Source organism: Miniopterus natalensis, chromosome 1 (assembly GCF_054644295.1).
Source record: "Miniopterus natalensis isolate mMinNat1 chromosome 1, mMinNat1.hap1, whole genome shotgun sequence".
Lineage (NCBI taxonomy): Eukaryota > Metazoa > Chordata > Mammalia > Chiroptera > Miniopteridae > Miniopterus > Miniopterus natalensis.
The window spans coordinates 18,348,033-18,366,234 of record NC_142081.1 but is presented as its reverse complement, the minus strand read 5'-3'; the positions used below and the strand labels follow the sequence as shown (position 1 = coordinate 18,366,234).

Genomic DNA, 18,202 nt, shown 5'->3' with positions numbered 1-18,202 from the left:
GGTGGATCTCAGGTAGGGCCTGTCACCTGGAAGCTGGAGCCACAGATGCTGTTTGAGGTAACAGGTTCTTACCTCCTCCTATCCCCCAGTGTAACACCTATGTGGCTCATTGGCCAAATTTAGCTGGAAGCCAGTTGGCAAGGGAGCCAGGGAAATGTAGTTTTTTATGAGAGTAAGAGGGTTGGATTGGATTTCACTTTCAGAGCAAAGTGAAATGGTGATGGAGCAACCATGCTGGGTAAGAGACTGCTGTCAGGAGTTTTGGATCGGGAAAGTTCTGTCCATCTGCAGTTCAGGCTGCAAATACAGATTCAGGATTTATCAGCAAGGCGACTTGCGGGAGCTGAATCTGGGGGAGTAGTTGAGATCACTTAGAAAAGTTATGTAGCGTGAAAAAAAGGCAGGGAAACTCTGAGGAGCATCATCATTCAGGGAGAATGCCGAGGACAAGTTTCCAAGGGAACTAAGAAGATGTGTTCCAAGTTGGCTGGCAAGTGGGTGCTGGCTGTTGGCGGGGAGCTCAGCCAGGGCTGTGGGCCACAGTCTCAGGTCCCCTCCATGTCAGCTGCTCCATGGCTGTGTGGGCTTCCTCACAGCATGGCTGCCGAGTTCTTGGAGCGAGTGTCCTGAGAGAATAAGGCTGAAAGTATGTCACAGTTTCATGACCTTGCCTTGGCCATCATGAAGGTTACTCCCTCCTCACTCTGTTAAGAGCAGGAGCCATGAAGGCCCTCTTCGGTAAAGGGGTGGGGAAATGGACTCTGCTTCTGGATGGGGGCGTGGTGAGGCTCTAGAAGAGCAATAGAATGGGAGGTATCGTTGCAGCCGTTTTGGAAAATACAGTCTGCCGGAAGTACTCAGTGTCGTCAGAGGGGGTATAAAGTGAGTAAAGCTCTAAGAAGGGTGTTTTGGATTTGGTAATTTAGAGCTCTTGGGTGGAGCAAGGAGAGCGGGTGAAGAAGCATTGCGGCCGCAGGGAACAGAGACAGCTAATGCAGAACACTCCTCTCACGTTTAGCCATCCATGTTGGGGGGCGTGAGGGTAGAGGTTAGTGCAGAGCGCAGGATTAGAGGTTGGTCAGGAAGACATGGGGATGGCAGCAGCAGAGCAGGGGAATTGGAGGTTCAGGAGAGGAAGTAACTGATAGATCTGGTCCAGGAGGAGACTCAAGGCATTGGCTGCAGGGAATCAGGTGGAAACACTAGCCTTTGTTTTGAGCCTGGCGGAAAGTGGTCAGACTGGGTCAAGATGAATGTGTGGGGCAGACGGGGAAGGTGGGCAGCTGGGCTGTACCAGCCTGATAGCCTCTATTTTTTCTCTGGAGTAGGAGGCAAGACCATCTGCTGAGAAAGAGGGGGTAGGAGGTGGCTTTGGAGGCTCGAGTGGGGGCGAAGGTTTGGAATAGCTGCTATGTGCATTGGAAAAGAGAGCAGTGTTGCTGAGTGGCCCTGGAAATCCACCTGGAAACCTGAGTTTTCTGGAGCACCTGTAAGTGGCTAGGGAATGGCCATTGCTGGGAGGGAACCGGGAGCCTTCGAGGATCCCTCAGTGTCCTGAGACCCAGCAGCCACTCCTGCATCAGGTGGGAACTGCCTCTGGCCAGCAGTGTTGTCAGGACCCACTTGGGCTGGAGGGCAGCTGACACTGTTTTCTCTTCTCAGAGCCTTGCTGGCTCCCTAAATAATGGTGGCTGTAGGGTCAATAGCAATAATAGCAGTAATAAAGACTTGGCATCTTCTGGAGATGAGCATCAGATGCTTTTCTTGGGAAGTGCAGCCTAGTGGCCATGTACAGAATACAAAGTGGCTCCTTCACAGTCACTGAGGCAGTGCTGGGACTGGGATCACAAGGCAGATCAGAGACCTGTACACAGAGCCTTCACTAGAGATCTAAGCTGCAAACGAGGCCCGAGGTCATCACCTCCATGGACCTTCAGTATTAACAACAGCACCAGATGGCACTGCCTTCTCACTGGGCTCGTTTCTGGTGGAAAATATTCTACCTGGGTCATCCTTCTCTGCTCTGAAGCTAAGAAGAGCCTGACTGGGAAGCTCATTTTATTTTCTATTTGAAATTAGTGTGTGTTTTTCTTCCTGAGTCCAGACCTAAAATGGCACCTTGGTTTTAGGGATGACAACCCCAGAATGGTGCTCAGGGATGCTTGGCAGGAGAAGAACCATTTCTAGAGGGTATTAATGGCCTCCCTTAGCCACCAGAAACTTGGAGACCAAGGGAGGCCGACCACTGTTCTGCAGAGCAGGCATCGTGCACGCTCATCCTTTCCCACTGCCCACTGTTGTTCATCTCTCCAACCCTGGGGTTGATCACAGCATGATCTTGAGAGGAGGACTATCTGATCGAAGTAATTCATTCTAAGGAGAGAGTGACTAATAGGCTTAACCTCTGGATATTTGCAGTTTAAGAAGTGAGCTTATAAATCCAAATACATATCTGCCAGAGAGTCTGTAGGAGCAAGACTTTTGAGAGTGAGGAGGTAGGGACTACTGCTGGTGTCAGGATGTCGTTGGCTGCAGGTATCAGGAAATCCAACTAAAAGTGGGGTAAATAATAGTAACCTATATTATCTCACATTTCAAGACTTCTGGTGGTAGTGTCAACTTTTCCAGCGTTGACGAATCCAGCACTTTTTGTGATTTTTAAGGACCTAGGTTCCTTTTGTCATCCACTCTGCCATCCCGGATTGTCCTTCCAAGGTAATGCTCTTCATGGTCCCAAAACAGCTGCAGCAGTCCTGCTATTACAAGTAGGTGACATCTAGATTCCAAAGAGGTCCTATGTCTTTTCTCATACTTCTTATCAAAAAGGAGCCCTTCAGTAGAATCCCCTTCATTTCTCACGGACCAGAAGTAGGCACATGCCCCGGCCTAAATCAGTCCTGGTGAGAGAAATGAGACCACTCTGACTGGCTCACTGACCAGTCATGACCCTCTCAGGCTGAGGCCTACCTTCCTTGAAGGACACGAAAGATGCACATATATATTTTTTCTTTATTGTCGAAAGTATTACCGATGTCCCCTTCCCCCCCATTGATCCACCTCCACCCAGCATCCACCCCTGTCCCCCCATGGTCTTCGCCACACTATTGTCTGTCTCCATATGTCATGTATATGCACATATTTGAGGCTCTGTTAGCCAGGATAGTGGGGGAATGGCTTTTGTGTTGGCATTCAATAGCATGTGCCACTCTCGTGTTTTGTGTCTCTTGTGAACCTGGCAAGGGGAAGGGGGACAGACTCTGGGATAGACCGTTGAATGGTGGCAGAGAAATGAAGGCAGACTCTCAGTAAATGGTGTTTGATGAACCGGATGGTATTGGTGACTTTGTACAAAAGAGAAAGGCACAGCCAAGGGTGTTTTTCAGCTTTGTCATTGTCACCTGATATTGTCCCTTTAATAGCTGGGGCAACTCTACTTCTAGATGCACGGCCAGTGACTCTTATTGATTTGAGTGGCTGTCCAGAGCCAGACTAATTGGGCCCAGAGATTGGAGCAATGATTCAGCAGGAAGGGGTGAACTGACAAGGCAGAGTCCATCCGTCTGCTGACAGACTGGCTTTGTAGCGGTTCCTGCCTGCTCACAATAGCGGGAGCTCAGCTGACTGGATGCACTGCTGTTCTCACTGTTTGAGAGCAGGTAGGACTCAGATGACCTGGGAGCCGGGGTAAGATCACAATCCCCAGGTCCCAATAGTGACACCACCCTGTTATCCCTCAAGATTCTGAGTTTAGCCCTAGCTGGTTTGGCTCAGTGGCTAGAGCGTCAGCCCAAGGACTGAAGGGTCCTGGGTTCGATTCTGGCCAAGGGCACGTACCTTGGTTGCAGGCTCGATCCCCAGCCCCAGTTGGCGCACATGAAAGAGGTAACCAATCAATGTGTTTCTCTCACATCAATGTCTCTCTCTCCCTTCCACTTACTCTGAAAAGCAACGGAAAAAAATATCCTTGGGTGAGGGTTAAAAAACAAGAATTCTGAGTTCGATGCTGTTCTATCACCTCCCAAAGGCTCTGTAACTCATAGCCAGGTACCCTGCCCTTGGTGTCCCGCCTGTCCCCAGGGTGCTCTGCAATGTTGGGATGGGACTGTGGTCTGAGCACCAGAATCTGACCCACCATTTGATGTCACCCAGCCCATCCCAAAGGTCTCTAAAAATAAAGACCCGTGACAGTCATGTTTCTGACTTTTTTGGAACAACATTTTCAGTGTGTGCTGTCTGTCATTTTGTTTCTTTTCTGAATGTGTTGATTGAACAGTGGGTGGCTAGGTAATGTTTATGTTTGGCACGGAATCCAACAGTTGATTTTATTTTTAAAGATATGTATATATATATTTAAAAACCCAGAGGTGTAGACAACCCCATGGAAACTTCTCTTCACCCTGTAATTCTGTTTTCTAAAAAGTGTGCTCTTTAACAGCGTATCAGAACAAAGATAAGCCCGTGAACAGCAAGTTATTTACATCATTCCGAATTGATTTTTGATCGTAGTCAAACATCCGTTTCTACCTGTTTGGATCTGCGCAGGTGTTCTATGTCGTGTGCTGTTTCCCTTAGAACATTATTTCTTTTATAATGTGTAATAACTTGATAACAGTAACTCGCATTTCAGCTGCATGTGACAGTTTACAAAGCTCTTTTTATGCCTTATCTCAGGCTTCCTATTGTATCGTCCTGTATTGTATTGCCTGAGACAGGGCTGCACAAAGAATGAAGCAAAAAACCCCCCAAAAGCCAACCAACCAAAAAATCCCCACCTGCATCCAAGTCCTGCATTTAAAATTACAAGTACATGACCTTGAGAAGTGCTTTAACATCCTGGAACCGGTTTCCTTTTTTGTGAAATTGGCAAGAGAAATGAAATGAGAACATGTATATAAAACGCTTTGTTAGCATAGTGCCTGGCATGTAGTAGGTACTAAATAAAGATAATTTCCCCCGACTTTTTTTTTGCTGTTATAAATAGCAATCAAGTTTTCAAGCTTTTACGTGACTCTTAATTTTTCTGTTATATTTCTGTGTGGCCCACAATTGAATTTTCCTCCTGTGAGGCAGTGACCCTGTAGGAAAAGAATTTCATTATTTTACCTTGAAGGAAGTATTAATTGTTGAGTATACCTTGATTGATTTGTAAGGTTCCAAATCAAGTAGAAAATTCTCAGGCATTCCAAAACTGTGGTTCCCCCAAATTCAGAGATAATCCCTTTTCCCATCAAAACCTCAGAAATAGAAAAACTTAATCCATTTGGATAACATACCTGTGAACATATAATTATCTCTTGGGAGAGGACAAACCCTTTGAAAAGCTCATTTGTTCATTCATTTATTCATTCAGTCACTTATTCATGTGACCACTCAATAAACATCTGCCAAGTATTGAGTATGTGCTAGACACTGGTGAAAATATTGGCTGTTGGAGGAATTTTATGGAGAAGATACATTTCAGAAGAAAAATCAAAAAGTCAAATTGATAACAGCACCTGTTTTATTTCAGTTGATTGCATCTGTTGTCAAAAAAGAAAAACGTAAGTGAATCTACTTAGGGCAGGCTCTTAAGAAGGGAAATGAATGAAAATAGAAGGTGAAACTTGAGTTTTATTTTATTTTACTCAGCCAAGAAAAGTCTAAGATGGCAGCAGCCCAAACCATTTTAGACTTGGACCAGACAATGCTTAATCTGACCCTTCTCCCCAACCCCTGAATTATGTGCAAAATTATGTGAGCATGTACACTTTCTGGACTTCATTGCTGACACCAAATTTTCAAATTGGTGACTTCCTATAACAGGGGTGGTGTCCTCCTAGGAAGCTAAGAACCACTGATTTCCATTCAAACGAACCTTCATTTTATTTTATTATTTATTTATTTTTTAATCTTTTATTGATTTCAGAGAGAGGAAGGGGGAGGGAGAAAGATAGAAACACCAATGATGAGAGTTGTCATTGATCAGCTGCCTCCTGCATGCCCCCTACTGGGGACCAAGCCTGTAGCCTGGGCATGTGCCCTGATTGGGAATCAAATTGATCTCCTGGATCCTAGGTCGATGCTCAACTGCTGAGCCTGCCCCACCAGGTGAAACAGACCTTCATTTTAAAGTAACCAAGGGAGCCTTGGCCAGTGTGGATCAGTTGGTTGAGCGCCACCCCATGCCCGGGTTGTGGGCTCAGTCCCCAGTAGGGGGTGGGCAGGAGGCCCCCGATTGATGTTTCTCTCTCACATTGATGTCTTACTCTCTCTCTTTCCCTCTCTCTTCCTCTCTCTCTCAAATCAACAAAACATATTAAAATAAAATAAAAAAGTAACCAAGGGAGTACTTCACTCACCACCCAGAGAATGTTTTAGAAACTGTTGAATGAGTACTGTGTAGTTTTTGGGTTATTAATTATTTTACTAATTAGTTATTAGCAATATCAGTCAATAAAATCTTTCACTGCTTTTATGATTAATGACATTAGGTATTAATAATAACCAGTAGTACTAGTAATAACTAATTATGTAATTGATTAGTAACAGGAAAATCTTTAAAGTGCCTATCAGTGCTGTTTGGATATTAATGATAATTAAAAATTTTACAAATAACAGTGATCATACAGTAAATGATAGGATTTATTGTTTGCCCGGAAGCCTCATTCCCAGGTGTAGACCCCACTAGGTTGCCTGTAACTCCCTCCGTAGACCCACGTCTGACCCAGAGTCATTACCTAGGAGGCGATCAGTAAACATTGAATGAACAAATGACTGAGCCTCATTGTGGCTCCTTCCCTTGTTCCTGCCGGGTGAGAACCTCTGGAATTTACATTGGAGCCAAAGTCCAAAGAGGTTTCTTGCCTGAACTCAGAGCGCAGAGAAGAACCCAGGTGCCTCAGGTGGTGGGTGTGGCCCTGCCCAGGCCGGCGCGGTGCCTCTGCTTCCTGTGCGCCGGCTCTGCTTCCCCTTTGGCGGCAGCTCAGGGCCTTCTGAGGGCATGGTGACGAGGTGCCATGCCTGGAGGCTGCTGTGCCCAGGTGTCTCCGCCTGGGCCTGGCTGTTGCCACCACTGCCTTCTAGTTTCATGTGACACAAACAGAAACAAAACATAAACGAAATCGATTATCATAAGGTCACAGGTCCAGCCTGTGAAAGACTAGACAAGACTTAAAAGAAATTAGACTGCAGCTGAATGTAATTAAAGAGAGTTGTGAGAGAAACTGAATATAATAACCCTGTGTGATGATTCTTTTAGACCGGTGTTAGGTACATAGCCTAGGACTTATGTTTAAAAACAAAACCATAAATGCTTTGTAGTTAATGGCTCTGCCTTAGCTTTATTTCTTTTGTACCGCTTGTGACTTACACAGTGTTGGGCATAATATATAGACCAGGACAAAAGGGAGCATGAGCCAAGACTCATAGGTGGGGCTCAGTAAATCCTTCTGGATAGACTGGATGGTGTATTGGTCTGCTGGGGCTGCCATAACAAAATACCATTGACTAGGTGGCTTAAACTGGGACATTTATTTCTCACAGTTCTGGAGGCTGGAAGTCCATGATCAAGGTGCCGGATGATTCAGTTCCTGGTGTGGACTTGCTTCCTGGCTTGTAGATAGCTGCCCTCTTTCTGTGTCCTTACATGGCAGAGAGAGAGTGAGCTTTGGTCTCTCTCTACGTACAAGAACACTAGTCCATCTTAGAGCCCCCACCTTCATGACCTCACCTAAACCTAATTAGCCCCCAACGGCCTCCTGTCCAAACACCATCACACTGGGGTTAGGGCTTCAACACATGAATTTGGAGGGGTAGGGGGCACAAGCATTTAGTCCATAACAGTTGGGGAAGGTAACCCCGGGCCCACGGCTCCTTAGTTGTTGTTCATTGTCTGTGTGTTCCAGCCAGGGGTGAAGATGGGTATTCTCAGAGAACTTGGGCTAGAACCTATACCAAGAATTACTGGGAGGATTGGTCAGCACTCTCCCCAGGCCCGACCTTGAACCCTAACAGGAGGGCTTATTGGAGGGCCAGAGAGTTGCCTGTTGTGTTTCCCTCCTGGAATGCTGGAATATCTCCCACGTCCCAGGTGTCAACCTTGCTTACCCACTGCAGAGATATTGTCTGTGAACTTGTGAGACTGTCTCAGATCCAGAGCTCCAGTGGTGAGGTAGCCTCAGAACTGAGTCCCTGTCCATGGAGGGGCCCGGGTGTGCTCTGCAGATGCCACTGGACTCCTGTTCCCTGCCAGTGACATTTAATTTCACTTCATTAAACTGACAACTGAAATTCCAGACAAGTCTTCTAAAACTCCCTTCTTCATCCTGTCCTCACTCAAAAATCCATAGTGGGGCCAAATTGTCAAAATCCAAGCTTTTCATCCAAGTGGTCAAATCCCTTATCTCTTACTCCTCTTGTCTTATCCAACCTTGTTTTCTTATTCCAGTTAAAACTTTATTTCATCACAAAATAGTTTAGATGTACAAAAAGCATAGACAGTAACATTATAAATGCTCAGGTACCAACCACTCTGTTTAAGACATAAATAAAACCGCAGTGGCAGTGTGGCAGCGCACTCCAGCCCTTTGTAAGCGGGACCATGAAGCCTGGGGCAGCGAAGGCGGCAATTCAGCCACATGCTTCAGAGCAAGGGTGTGGGGGCTGGGTGGACCCAAGGGGAATTCTGTTTCTGCCCTTCCTTGCTGGGCAAATTCAGAAAAATCATATAACCTCTCAGAGCCTCAAATTCCTCATCTGTGAAATGGAGAGATGATAAGAGTGTATACCGTGTACCTCCCAGAGTTGTGAAGAGGAAGTGGAGAAGCTTAGTAAAGTGCTGAGCCAGTGCTGGGCATGAGGGGAGCGCTCAGCAAATGATGGTTTTTGTTACTGCGGGCGGCTGTTGGCTTTTTATCATCTTGGATTTGGACTATAGCGATGGGCCCCAGGGGAGCAGTTTTCCCACCCACCCTTACGCTATTACTCTAGGGGAGACCTGGGGAACTGTCAACATTTAGACCCAGGCAGGAGGGCAGGGTGCCTAGGTGGGGTGCCATGAGCTGACTGATGGCATGTCTGGCGGATTTCAGGTGCTCGTCCTGGCTGTCAAGCAGCTGTTTCCAGAGTTTGAGTTCATGTGGTTGGTGGATGAAGCTAAGAAGAACCTGCCTTTGGAGCTGGATTTCCTTAATGAAGGGAGGAACGCGGAGAAAGTGGCCCAAATGCTCAAGCACTTTGACTTCTTAAAGGTAGGAGGGGCAGAGCAATGAGGACATCATGGTCTGGTGGGAGAGTACAGGAGAGGACTGGCCCTGGCCCCTAGCATCCCCCCTGGCAGGACATGAGTGGAGACATCGTTCTGTGTGATGCACAGTAAAGTCCTTGAAGGCAACATTACAAAGAAATACCAAATGTTATTGTTGACCTGTCAGTCACTCAAACAGATGTTTATTGAATTATCTACAGTTTCAAGACACTGAATGCTACCCTAGGGCCTGTGAGCTGTGGTCTCTGCCTCTATGAAACATGGGTTGATAGTGATGATGATGATGAAAAATGGGGTTATGGTGCTGCTGATGGTGGTGGTGGTGGTGGTAGTGGGGATGGTGATGGTGATGATGATAGTTAATGCTCCTGCACTCTGGCACTGTTCCTAACACTTTATGTATATTAAATTAGCTCATTTACTGTACAGTCAGTTCCGCTATAACACAATGTATGTGTTCTTAGAAATACCCACAGTATGTAAAATCACACAACATAAACCACAGGCTTATGGGGAAAAGAGATTATGCTTAAAACACTAAAAAACATGACCAGGGACACGGAGAATAAAAGAATATAGGAACCTAATAAAACCGGTAGCATAGCCCGGCCGGGCGTGGCTCAGCGGTTAGAGCATTGACCTAGGATCCAGGAGATCGAGGTTCAATTCCTGGTCAGGGCACATGCCCAGGTTGCAGGCTCGATCCCCAATGACTCTCTCATCATTGATGTTTCTGTCTGTCTGTCTCTCCCTCTCCTTTCCTCTCTCTGAAGTCAATAAAGATATATTTTAAAAAAACACACACAAAAAAACCCAAACAAAAACGGTAGCATAGTTTCACACACGTTAAATAGCTATGAAATACCTAAGACCACAGTTCAGCCACATGCATCAGAGCAAGAGCCTTCCTTGCTTCACCTTGACACCTGCTTGGGAAGTGCACATCAGAAGAGTTGCCACTTGTGAGCCATTGCCAGGTGGTGGAAGGAGGGCCATCTGAAACCGGAAGGAAAGTTGTGGCACTAGGTATGGGTGGGTGTGACACAAATCGTATGTGGTGTCATTTGAGGTATGCGTGTCTTGTATATTCCTATGTGGTGCTGCCCCGCCAGGCGCAGCTTTTTGTGTTCACGTGGTATCTCTCATGGATGATAGTGCCCATAAACAAATGCAAAATTTGTACTATGATCAGACTGTTCCCTGATATGTCACTAGCATTGGAACAGATTTGTGTTTTCAAGCATTAGAGTAGAACTACCTGTATAATAGAAGACACTTACTGTGGGAAACATAGCAGACAGTTCAAAGTTGCGGCTTTGTGAGAGGCCCTGCTGGTAAGTGCTCCAGAGATTCAGAAGAAGGGACTCCTGCGGTTGGTCAGGGCCGGAAGGTGCTGCTGAGGAGTTGGCACTGGAGCTGGTCCTTGAGGACTGTCCTGATGTTCTTCACAGGGCACATAGGGGTTGGATTGAGATGTGCATCAACATTGCTATTCTAAAGCATTTTATCCTTAGCAGAGTTTGGATCCATTTACCCAGGGCCACCTCTTCATGGGGCAGGGGGTGGGACCCTGTGGTAGTCTATATAGAGAGGTTGACTTTTAACTCTCAGAAGAGATCAACCCTTCTCTCTTAACCCAGGAGGCCTGGAGAATGTGAGAGGGGGTGTCACAAAGCCCTTAGGAGCTTTTCCAGAGCTGTCAGGCAACACCCCTCTTGGAGAGGGTATCTCAGGACATTGAATGGGTCTCTTGCTCGGGACTATGGTGCTCATGTGGCTTGGGAGACATCATGAGAAATGGAGGTAGTGTTTATACTTCTGCTTTCTGGATTGATTAACAGAGGTGGGAGACTAGGGGTGTGTCTACACTGGCTACCTAAGAATCAAAAAGTCTGGCTCATGGGAGGAAAAGCCACAGCTGTGGTATAGCATCTTGACACATTGGTTTAGGTGGAAGGCATAGCCACTGGCAAAGTTGAGCCCTTTGAGTTGGGAGTCAGGTCTGTCTGGATATCCCAAGTGTGCTTGACTGGCTCCTTCTCAGCTGCCACCATGGACATGGACACACAGACCCTCTTGTGTCTGTAAATCCAGATGTGCAGACTAGCTCTGGTAACGCTGCCCCAGTCTTGACGTTGAAATCACCAGTTCAGTGAAAACTTGGCTCTCTCAGACAGGTAATAATATTAACTAACTAGCATGATGCTGTGGAGTCTAAAATAGGCTTTCACTTACATATTCCATTTCTTTCACTCCTTTATTCCACATTGATTGAGCATATCCGGATTCCGTTGCTAGGAGCTGAGGCATGTATAGGTGAGTAAGAGATGGTTGGCTCCTGCCTGGGTAAACTTCCCATCTAGTGGGGGACAGACACACAAATGTGTTGTTATAGTACAGGTTGGTCATGCGATGACAGAGACTGACTTATCCATGTTTCTGTGGATGGCCAGGAGGAAGTACTTAATTCCACCCTGGATATGGAGCTCAGAGGGGCCTTCCAAGAAGTGTTGGCTTTACAAGGGGATAGCCAGTATTTACTGAATGTTTCTTTTGACTGCACGGAGCACTATGCAGGCACGATGGCATTGAATCCTTCCGTCAACCGTCATTCCATTCTGCAGACAGCAGTCAGAGTGGGGGTGCTCGGGCTGCAACCCAGCTTTTCTGACTTCAACTCTGGTACTCGGCTGAGGACATTCTGTTGCCTCTTACCCGGCAGGGGTGCTCTTCAGAGCTAGAACTATGAGGCAGACAAACAGAACCATCTCCTCCTCTGTTCCCATGGAAACAGCAAAATTGTCCCCTGGCTGGGGCCAACTAGCATCTGCCAGACCAAGACATGTAATAATAATAATAACACACATTTTTGAAACGAGGATGCCAAATGGATAAATAATTAACGTATAGATTTGACCCGCTGCTTCTAAAACCTGCACACCCATTCCTACGACAACGGTAGCATCAAGGCTTTTGAGTAATTAATTTTGCCTAAACAAATAACAAGTGGGAAGCGAATTTTGAGCGCTGCAAACCCAGTTCAGCTCTTAAAACTGGAGATAGATTGCTTTTGCACACTGGCACCCCATCACAACATCTGTGCGTAATTAAGCCTCAGCCAAGAATTTACCTCTCCGTGCGCGAGGCATCTTCCAGTGGGGTGTAATAACCTCAGCCCCATGCTATAAATCTCTGAGCCTTAGACAAGGACCGAATGCAAATGTGATGTTGGGGAGACGGGGGGTGTGAGGAGGCAGCCAGGCTGAACGGTCAAGACCAGGGCGTTTGTGGATTTGCATCGGAGTGTGTGCTGGGGGAAGGACAGGACAAACAGGGAGGTCTGTGACTGACCTGGGGGACACTTAGCACAAGTAGGAGGGAGAAGCCTTATAACCACAGGATTTGGGACTGGAAGAGATGGGAGTGTGTAGCTTTACACATGGGGGTGGGGATGGGAGGTGGCGTCATCCCCTTGAGTAGGGCCACTCCACGGTTTCTTTTCTTTTTTAAAAAATTTTTATTGAATTTATTGGGGGTGACATTGGTTCATAAAATTATATAGGTTTCAGGGGTACAATTCTGTAATACATCCTCTGTATACTGCATTGTGTGTTCACCATCCCACGTCCATGGTTTCCCAGCACGAGGTCAGGAGCCTGGGCCTCTCTAGGCTGTGGAAAAACCTTGTGCATGCTTTTGGAGAAGTGCCATCGCTTCCTAAGAATCTCAAAGACTAAGAACCAGTGATGTACAATAATTAATATTAGTTATGATTTTTACATGCTTATGCTGTGTTAGACAATTTTTAAAGTGCATTAGATGTGTTTAAACTTTACTCCTTTAACAGCCCCACAAGGGAGATGCCAGTATTAGCCCCATGTCACCAATGGGAAAACTGGGCCTCAGAGAGAAGGAACCATTTGTCCAAGGTCACACAGCTTCCTGGGAAAGGGCAGAGGCAGGCTCTGAATGGAGGCAGCCAGCTCCAGAGCCTTCGTGTTAAACCACTGTGCTCTTCTGCCAGTGTAGTAGTTTGTGGGGAAGATCTGAATTATGCTGAACTGTCTGTACCATGAACTCTGAACTCTGGTTGTGTATCAGAACCACATGTGAAACTGTGTGGCTATCACATGGCAGCTGAGGCCTGTCCGGCAGCTACTAGGCGAGTGCTTCCCTGTCAAGCACCAGGACTCCACAGGTGCTACTAGGAAGGATGGAGTGTTGCTTCCATAGTAATTGTCATCACCCTCTTACACGTAGGGAAACTGGCTTTCAGAAAGGTGATAAAACATAACCATAGTCACACAGCTTGGAGGAGACACAGCAGGGCTCTGGCTGGATAGTCTGCTCTGAGTCTGTGCTCTGATCTGCTGGGTGTGGGTGGTGTGGGCTGTGGCCCCGCCCCAAACAAGCCAGGCCTTGCTTCACAGTGTTCTGACCAAAACACAGGAAAAGAGCAGAAGCCAGGCTGTGAGACAGGCCCAGGGTCTTTAGCTGGAACTTTCCATAGTTTGGGCTCTCTTTCTTGGGGTCAGGACTGGCCCCAGTGTGGGAGCAGATAGAGGCCACAGGAGCGGGACCTCTGCTTTGTGACAAGGAGACCCTGGACTCAGAGGTCCCAGTCGCCAGGGCTTGACCCTGCCTGTGGGGTCAGCAGGTACCCTGGTCATGAGCCTCCCAGGGTTTAGTTTTATTGGGGCTGGGACAGTAGTTCTTCTTGTTACCACTTTAAAATTTGTGTCTTTCATCTTTCCTGTCCTTGATAGAAGAAGCAGGGGAAGGATTGGTGGTGCTACATGGGTGTTTGGGTGAAGTGAATTTCACCTCACACCCTAAACCTCCTGCCCACATGGTGATTTAGGGGCAAGTCCCCAGGTCAAGCCAAGCTTCTCCTAACTGAGCAGGGAACAGTTTTGCATTTTGCAGTCATTTCCATGGTACATCCCTCCAGGGGCAATGTCCTCGCTGAGCTCCCATTACAAATGCCTCAATCTCCCAGGTTTGATATCTCTGTCACCCCAGATCTAAGCAGCTGAAGCAAGGGGCACATTCTGCTGTGAGACTGGGATGGTTGCATTTGGGAGGAGGTGTGGGAAAGGTGGTGGAGGGGGAGTCCCAGCACACCCATGACCCTGGTTGACAAGCCTGGAAAGTCTCCAGCCTTTGGATTTCTCTTTCCATCAGTAATTCTTTCATGGCTGTTTCCACGTTGCCCCAGGTAGTCAGATGGGGGTCTGACTATCTGTCTGCAGAGCTCCAGGTGCCTACTGCCAAGCTTCCATTCCAGATGCACCAAGGGAAGAACTGAACCCCAAAACATGTCTCTTGCACTTGGAAGCCATGAACAACAACAGCAGACTTTCACTTATATTTTTAAAGATACCTTTTGAAAAATGCCAAGCAAAACTGAATTTTAAGTTCAAAGTAACAGAGAGTCACGGATTTCTCTCTTGGCCCAGATTTTCAAATGGCAAAAGCTGCAGGAAAGTAGCAAACCAGAATGACACTTTGATTGCCATTGAAACCTTTGTTCCAGGGAGCCCAGAGCATTATACTTGTATGTGGCCCCAGTTATGCTCAAAGCTCCTTATTGAGATGGGCAGGAACAGTCTCCTTTCTAATGAGAACTGAGGCATAGAGGAGGTCAGGGGCCAGACTAAGTCACAACAGTTATTAGCAGAACTAGGACCAGGGAGCAGGTTTTTTGACGTCAGGGCTGTTATCTTACTGCTAGATGAGTTTGGGGGTCAGGATGAGGGAAAGTCCTTATTCCCCCAAACACTTGAATTAGCTGCCCTTGTTTCTTTATTTGTAAGTAGAAATAAACCATCAAGTAGTTGGGGAGACATGGCGTGTTGCTCTCTGGTAATTCCTCCTTCCTAGCTGTGGTGGGACTGCTGGGTGTCGCTCACTCACATGGCAGCCCAGCAGTCCTTGGTGCAGTCCAATCTTTCACCTATTCTTGGGGAAATCTTTTCTCCTTTTGGCTATTGGGTATTCTCAGAGTCAGAGGGGGTTGGAGAGCGTATCATTTGGGAATGCATTTGTCTACAGGTAACTGACAGCCCTACTTAGAGGGTCTTAAACAAAAAGGATTTATTTTCCTTGCATAGCAGGAAGGCTCACAGAAGTTGACTGCTGATCGCCTTAGTGGTTTAACTATATCAGGGCTGGCATCGCTGATTTTCTTGACCTTTTCCTCATGTTGCAAGATGGCTGCTGCAGCTCCATGTATCACATTCACTTTAAGGTAGGAAGAGAAATGTAGGAAGAGAAATGTAAGAAGAGTTGCATCATCTACAAACACCCCTTTTCTTATCTAGAAAATAAAAACCTTTCCAGACCCCCTAGCAGACCTCCACTATGTCTCATAAGCCAGAACTGTGCCACATGGTCAAACTATTGCAAGGCAGGCCGGGAAAGTATTTAGTTTCTCCTGTTTCTGGGAAAGAGGAGGTTTGGGAATAGGTGTTGGGTTAGGACCCAGCATTGTTTGCCACAGGGTCTTATAGGAAATGGGCATGAGAAAACTCATGACTTCCTGATCGAAATATTTATCATCTAGTAAACATCCATTCATTCATCCATTTATACATTCACACATAGGTACAATACACCAATTACTCAGGTGTAGAAACTGAGGCAGAGGGTTGAGATTCTTGTCAGGAGCCTGAAATGGGCCTGGTGGGAGAGGGAAATAGCTTTTAACACCAACTCTTGCTCAGGTATGAGAGGTTCCACACATTTTCCCCTAAGTCCCAATTTTAGTTTTGGCTTTTAGTTGTGGCTGGAAGGCACCAAGGAGAGCAGAGAAGCCATTCTCTGTTCCCCAGCATGAGTTGTCTCTAGAGGAGGTGGCCGGGGACATGGCTGGTGGGCAGCCTGCCCTTCTCTCTTGTCCTGCCTCCCTCTTTCCCACTTGTCACTGTTGAGGTCCTTCTCAGGCCTTCTCTCCTGTTCCTGGGAGGAGTGTCTGCTGTTGTCTGGCTCTCTGTGCCTCTCGGTGGCCTTTGTCCCCCAGCTCCCAGTCCCCCAGACTTTTCTCACTTGCCCTTTCCTGTTCCAGGTCCCCCAAATCTACTGGGATTTGTCCACCAAGCGGGTCCTTCTGATGGAGTTTTTGGATGGTGGGCAGGTCAACGACAGAGACTACATGGAGAGGAACAAGATTGATGTCAACGAGGTGAGGTTGAGAGCTCATGGCTGCTGTGCTAGGGACACGTGTTTGGTTGGGGCTGCCCAGCAAGGGCAGGTGTGTGAAGGTGAGGTCTCACTGCCCTGAAATGGGGCTTGTTGTCTGAAGCATTGTAAAATCTGAGTACAGAGCATCCTTCCAAGTCATCTGTTACAGCCCTCTCCCCTGTCCCCTAAAGCTAGGGTTGCAGCACGCAGAGGGATGCAGGCACTGAGCCCCTCCTTACAGCTCCTTCTGGACAGGTGACTGCCACCTGTCTTCTTGTACCATCCAAGCTCCACAGGCCGAGTGGCCACAGACAACGACAGTGAGAAATTCATGTGACTTAGTCCTTCTGCCTCTTGGGGCCTGGACACAACCCTCTCCCCCTCCCCGCGCCTCTCCAGATCTCAAGGTATCAGGCCAAAAGGGGACGGCAGTGGCCAGCTGTTTCCACTTCAGGAAGAAAGGGGCTTCTGTTCCCACACGTTGGTCTCAGGGAAAGCTGGCTAGTGTGGTGGGACCTGTACTACATTTTCTTCTTGTCACCATAGGGTCCCACAGTTAGGGGTGGATTTATACTTTTCAACAACACTCATCATTTTTACAGTCCCTGCGGTGTCCTAGGTGTGGAGGTTTGGAGGGGAACCAGACACAATTCCCTTCCTTAAGGAGTTTGATACACAACCATTGGGCTTTCCTGGAAGAGTCTGCTTGGAGACAAAGGATGAGAAAACCACTGTTCCAATTCAGCCCTCCCCTTTACAGATAGGGAGAAAAGTTCAGAGAGAGAGAGCAAATATCTTTCCTGAGGCCACAGGCCAGTAGCATACCGCGGGCCTCTGCCCCTGCTGTCGGCTTCTAGGGCTAGTCAGGGAGGGTGGGCAGAGCGGCCTGCTTGCCCATCTTGCCCCCTGTTGGTTGGGGTAGGGGTACATCCTGCATCTAGTTAGGAGTCCTTTGCCCACTAGGACTCTTGAGGACAAAGTCTTTGGATCCAGTGGAAAAAGGGAAGGGGTCACCTTTGGCTTTTTCTGAACAGCCATAAAGGGAAGCAGGGGCTCTGCTTGCTGATTGGGAAGGATCCCAGAGGCCTCACTCCGTCCCCCCGTCACCTCACTCCCAGGTTACTGGCATTTAGTTACTGCCAGCTGCAGTGGGATTTTCATTCAGGCAGCACCCCCAAATCTATTAATCTCTTTGGATCCAGTGAGCTTAGGGCTGTAACGGCATTTAACCAGAGGCAGTTTGGATTTCAAAGACAAGTACAAACAGAGATGTGCTCTGGTGTAGATGCTTGCTTGTGGCTGAGCGAGGTGCCTGGGAAGAGGGGACAGCTGGGCTGGAGGTGGCCTGTGGGAGCTGAGGCAGGGTGGTGCCCTGGGGGTCTAATCTCATCCGCTCCTGTCTCTGCCGTGCAGACCAGGCCAGTGTTCTGTGCAGAGCGGAACCTCTGTTGACATACTGTAAATCTGTGGGTTGGTAAATAAACCAGCCTCATGCCCTCGGTTGGCTTCTGTGAGGCAGGGCTGGCGTAGAGTGTTGGTTTTCTGTTTTCTGTGGACATGCCTAGTTGGGCAAGCTGATATCGGAGTGATTAGGGAAAAATAACAAACAATAATTATTATATGCTACTAATATGTGCCAAGCATGTGACACATATAATCTTTGCTCCTTACCTCTGTCATGCTAAGGATATATTGTTAACCCCATTTACAAATGAGAAAGCTAAAGCTCAGAGAGCTTAAACCATTTGCCCACCCTCACACAGCTAGCAGCAGCAG

The 18,202-nt window shown here is 47.4% G+C and overlaps 1 protein-coding gene across 1 annotated transcript in view; it reads left to right on the top strand.

Moving 5' to 3' along the window:
• The window catches only part of ADCK1 (aarF domain containing kinase 1), a 94,239-nt gene that overhangs the window by 54,427 nt on the left and 21,610 nt on the right, over window positions 1-18,202 (top strand). The window contains exons 5-6 of the mRNA XM_016220169.2: window positions 9,069-9,227; window positions 16,311-16,427. Coding sequence (XP_016075655.1) covers window positions 9,069-9,227; window positions 16,311-16,427 — 276 coding nt within the window. The remainder of the gene's footprint in view (window positions 1-9,068; window positions 9,228-16,310; window positions 16,428-18,202) is intronic.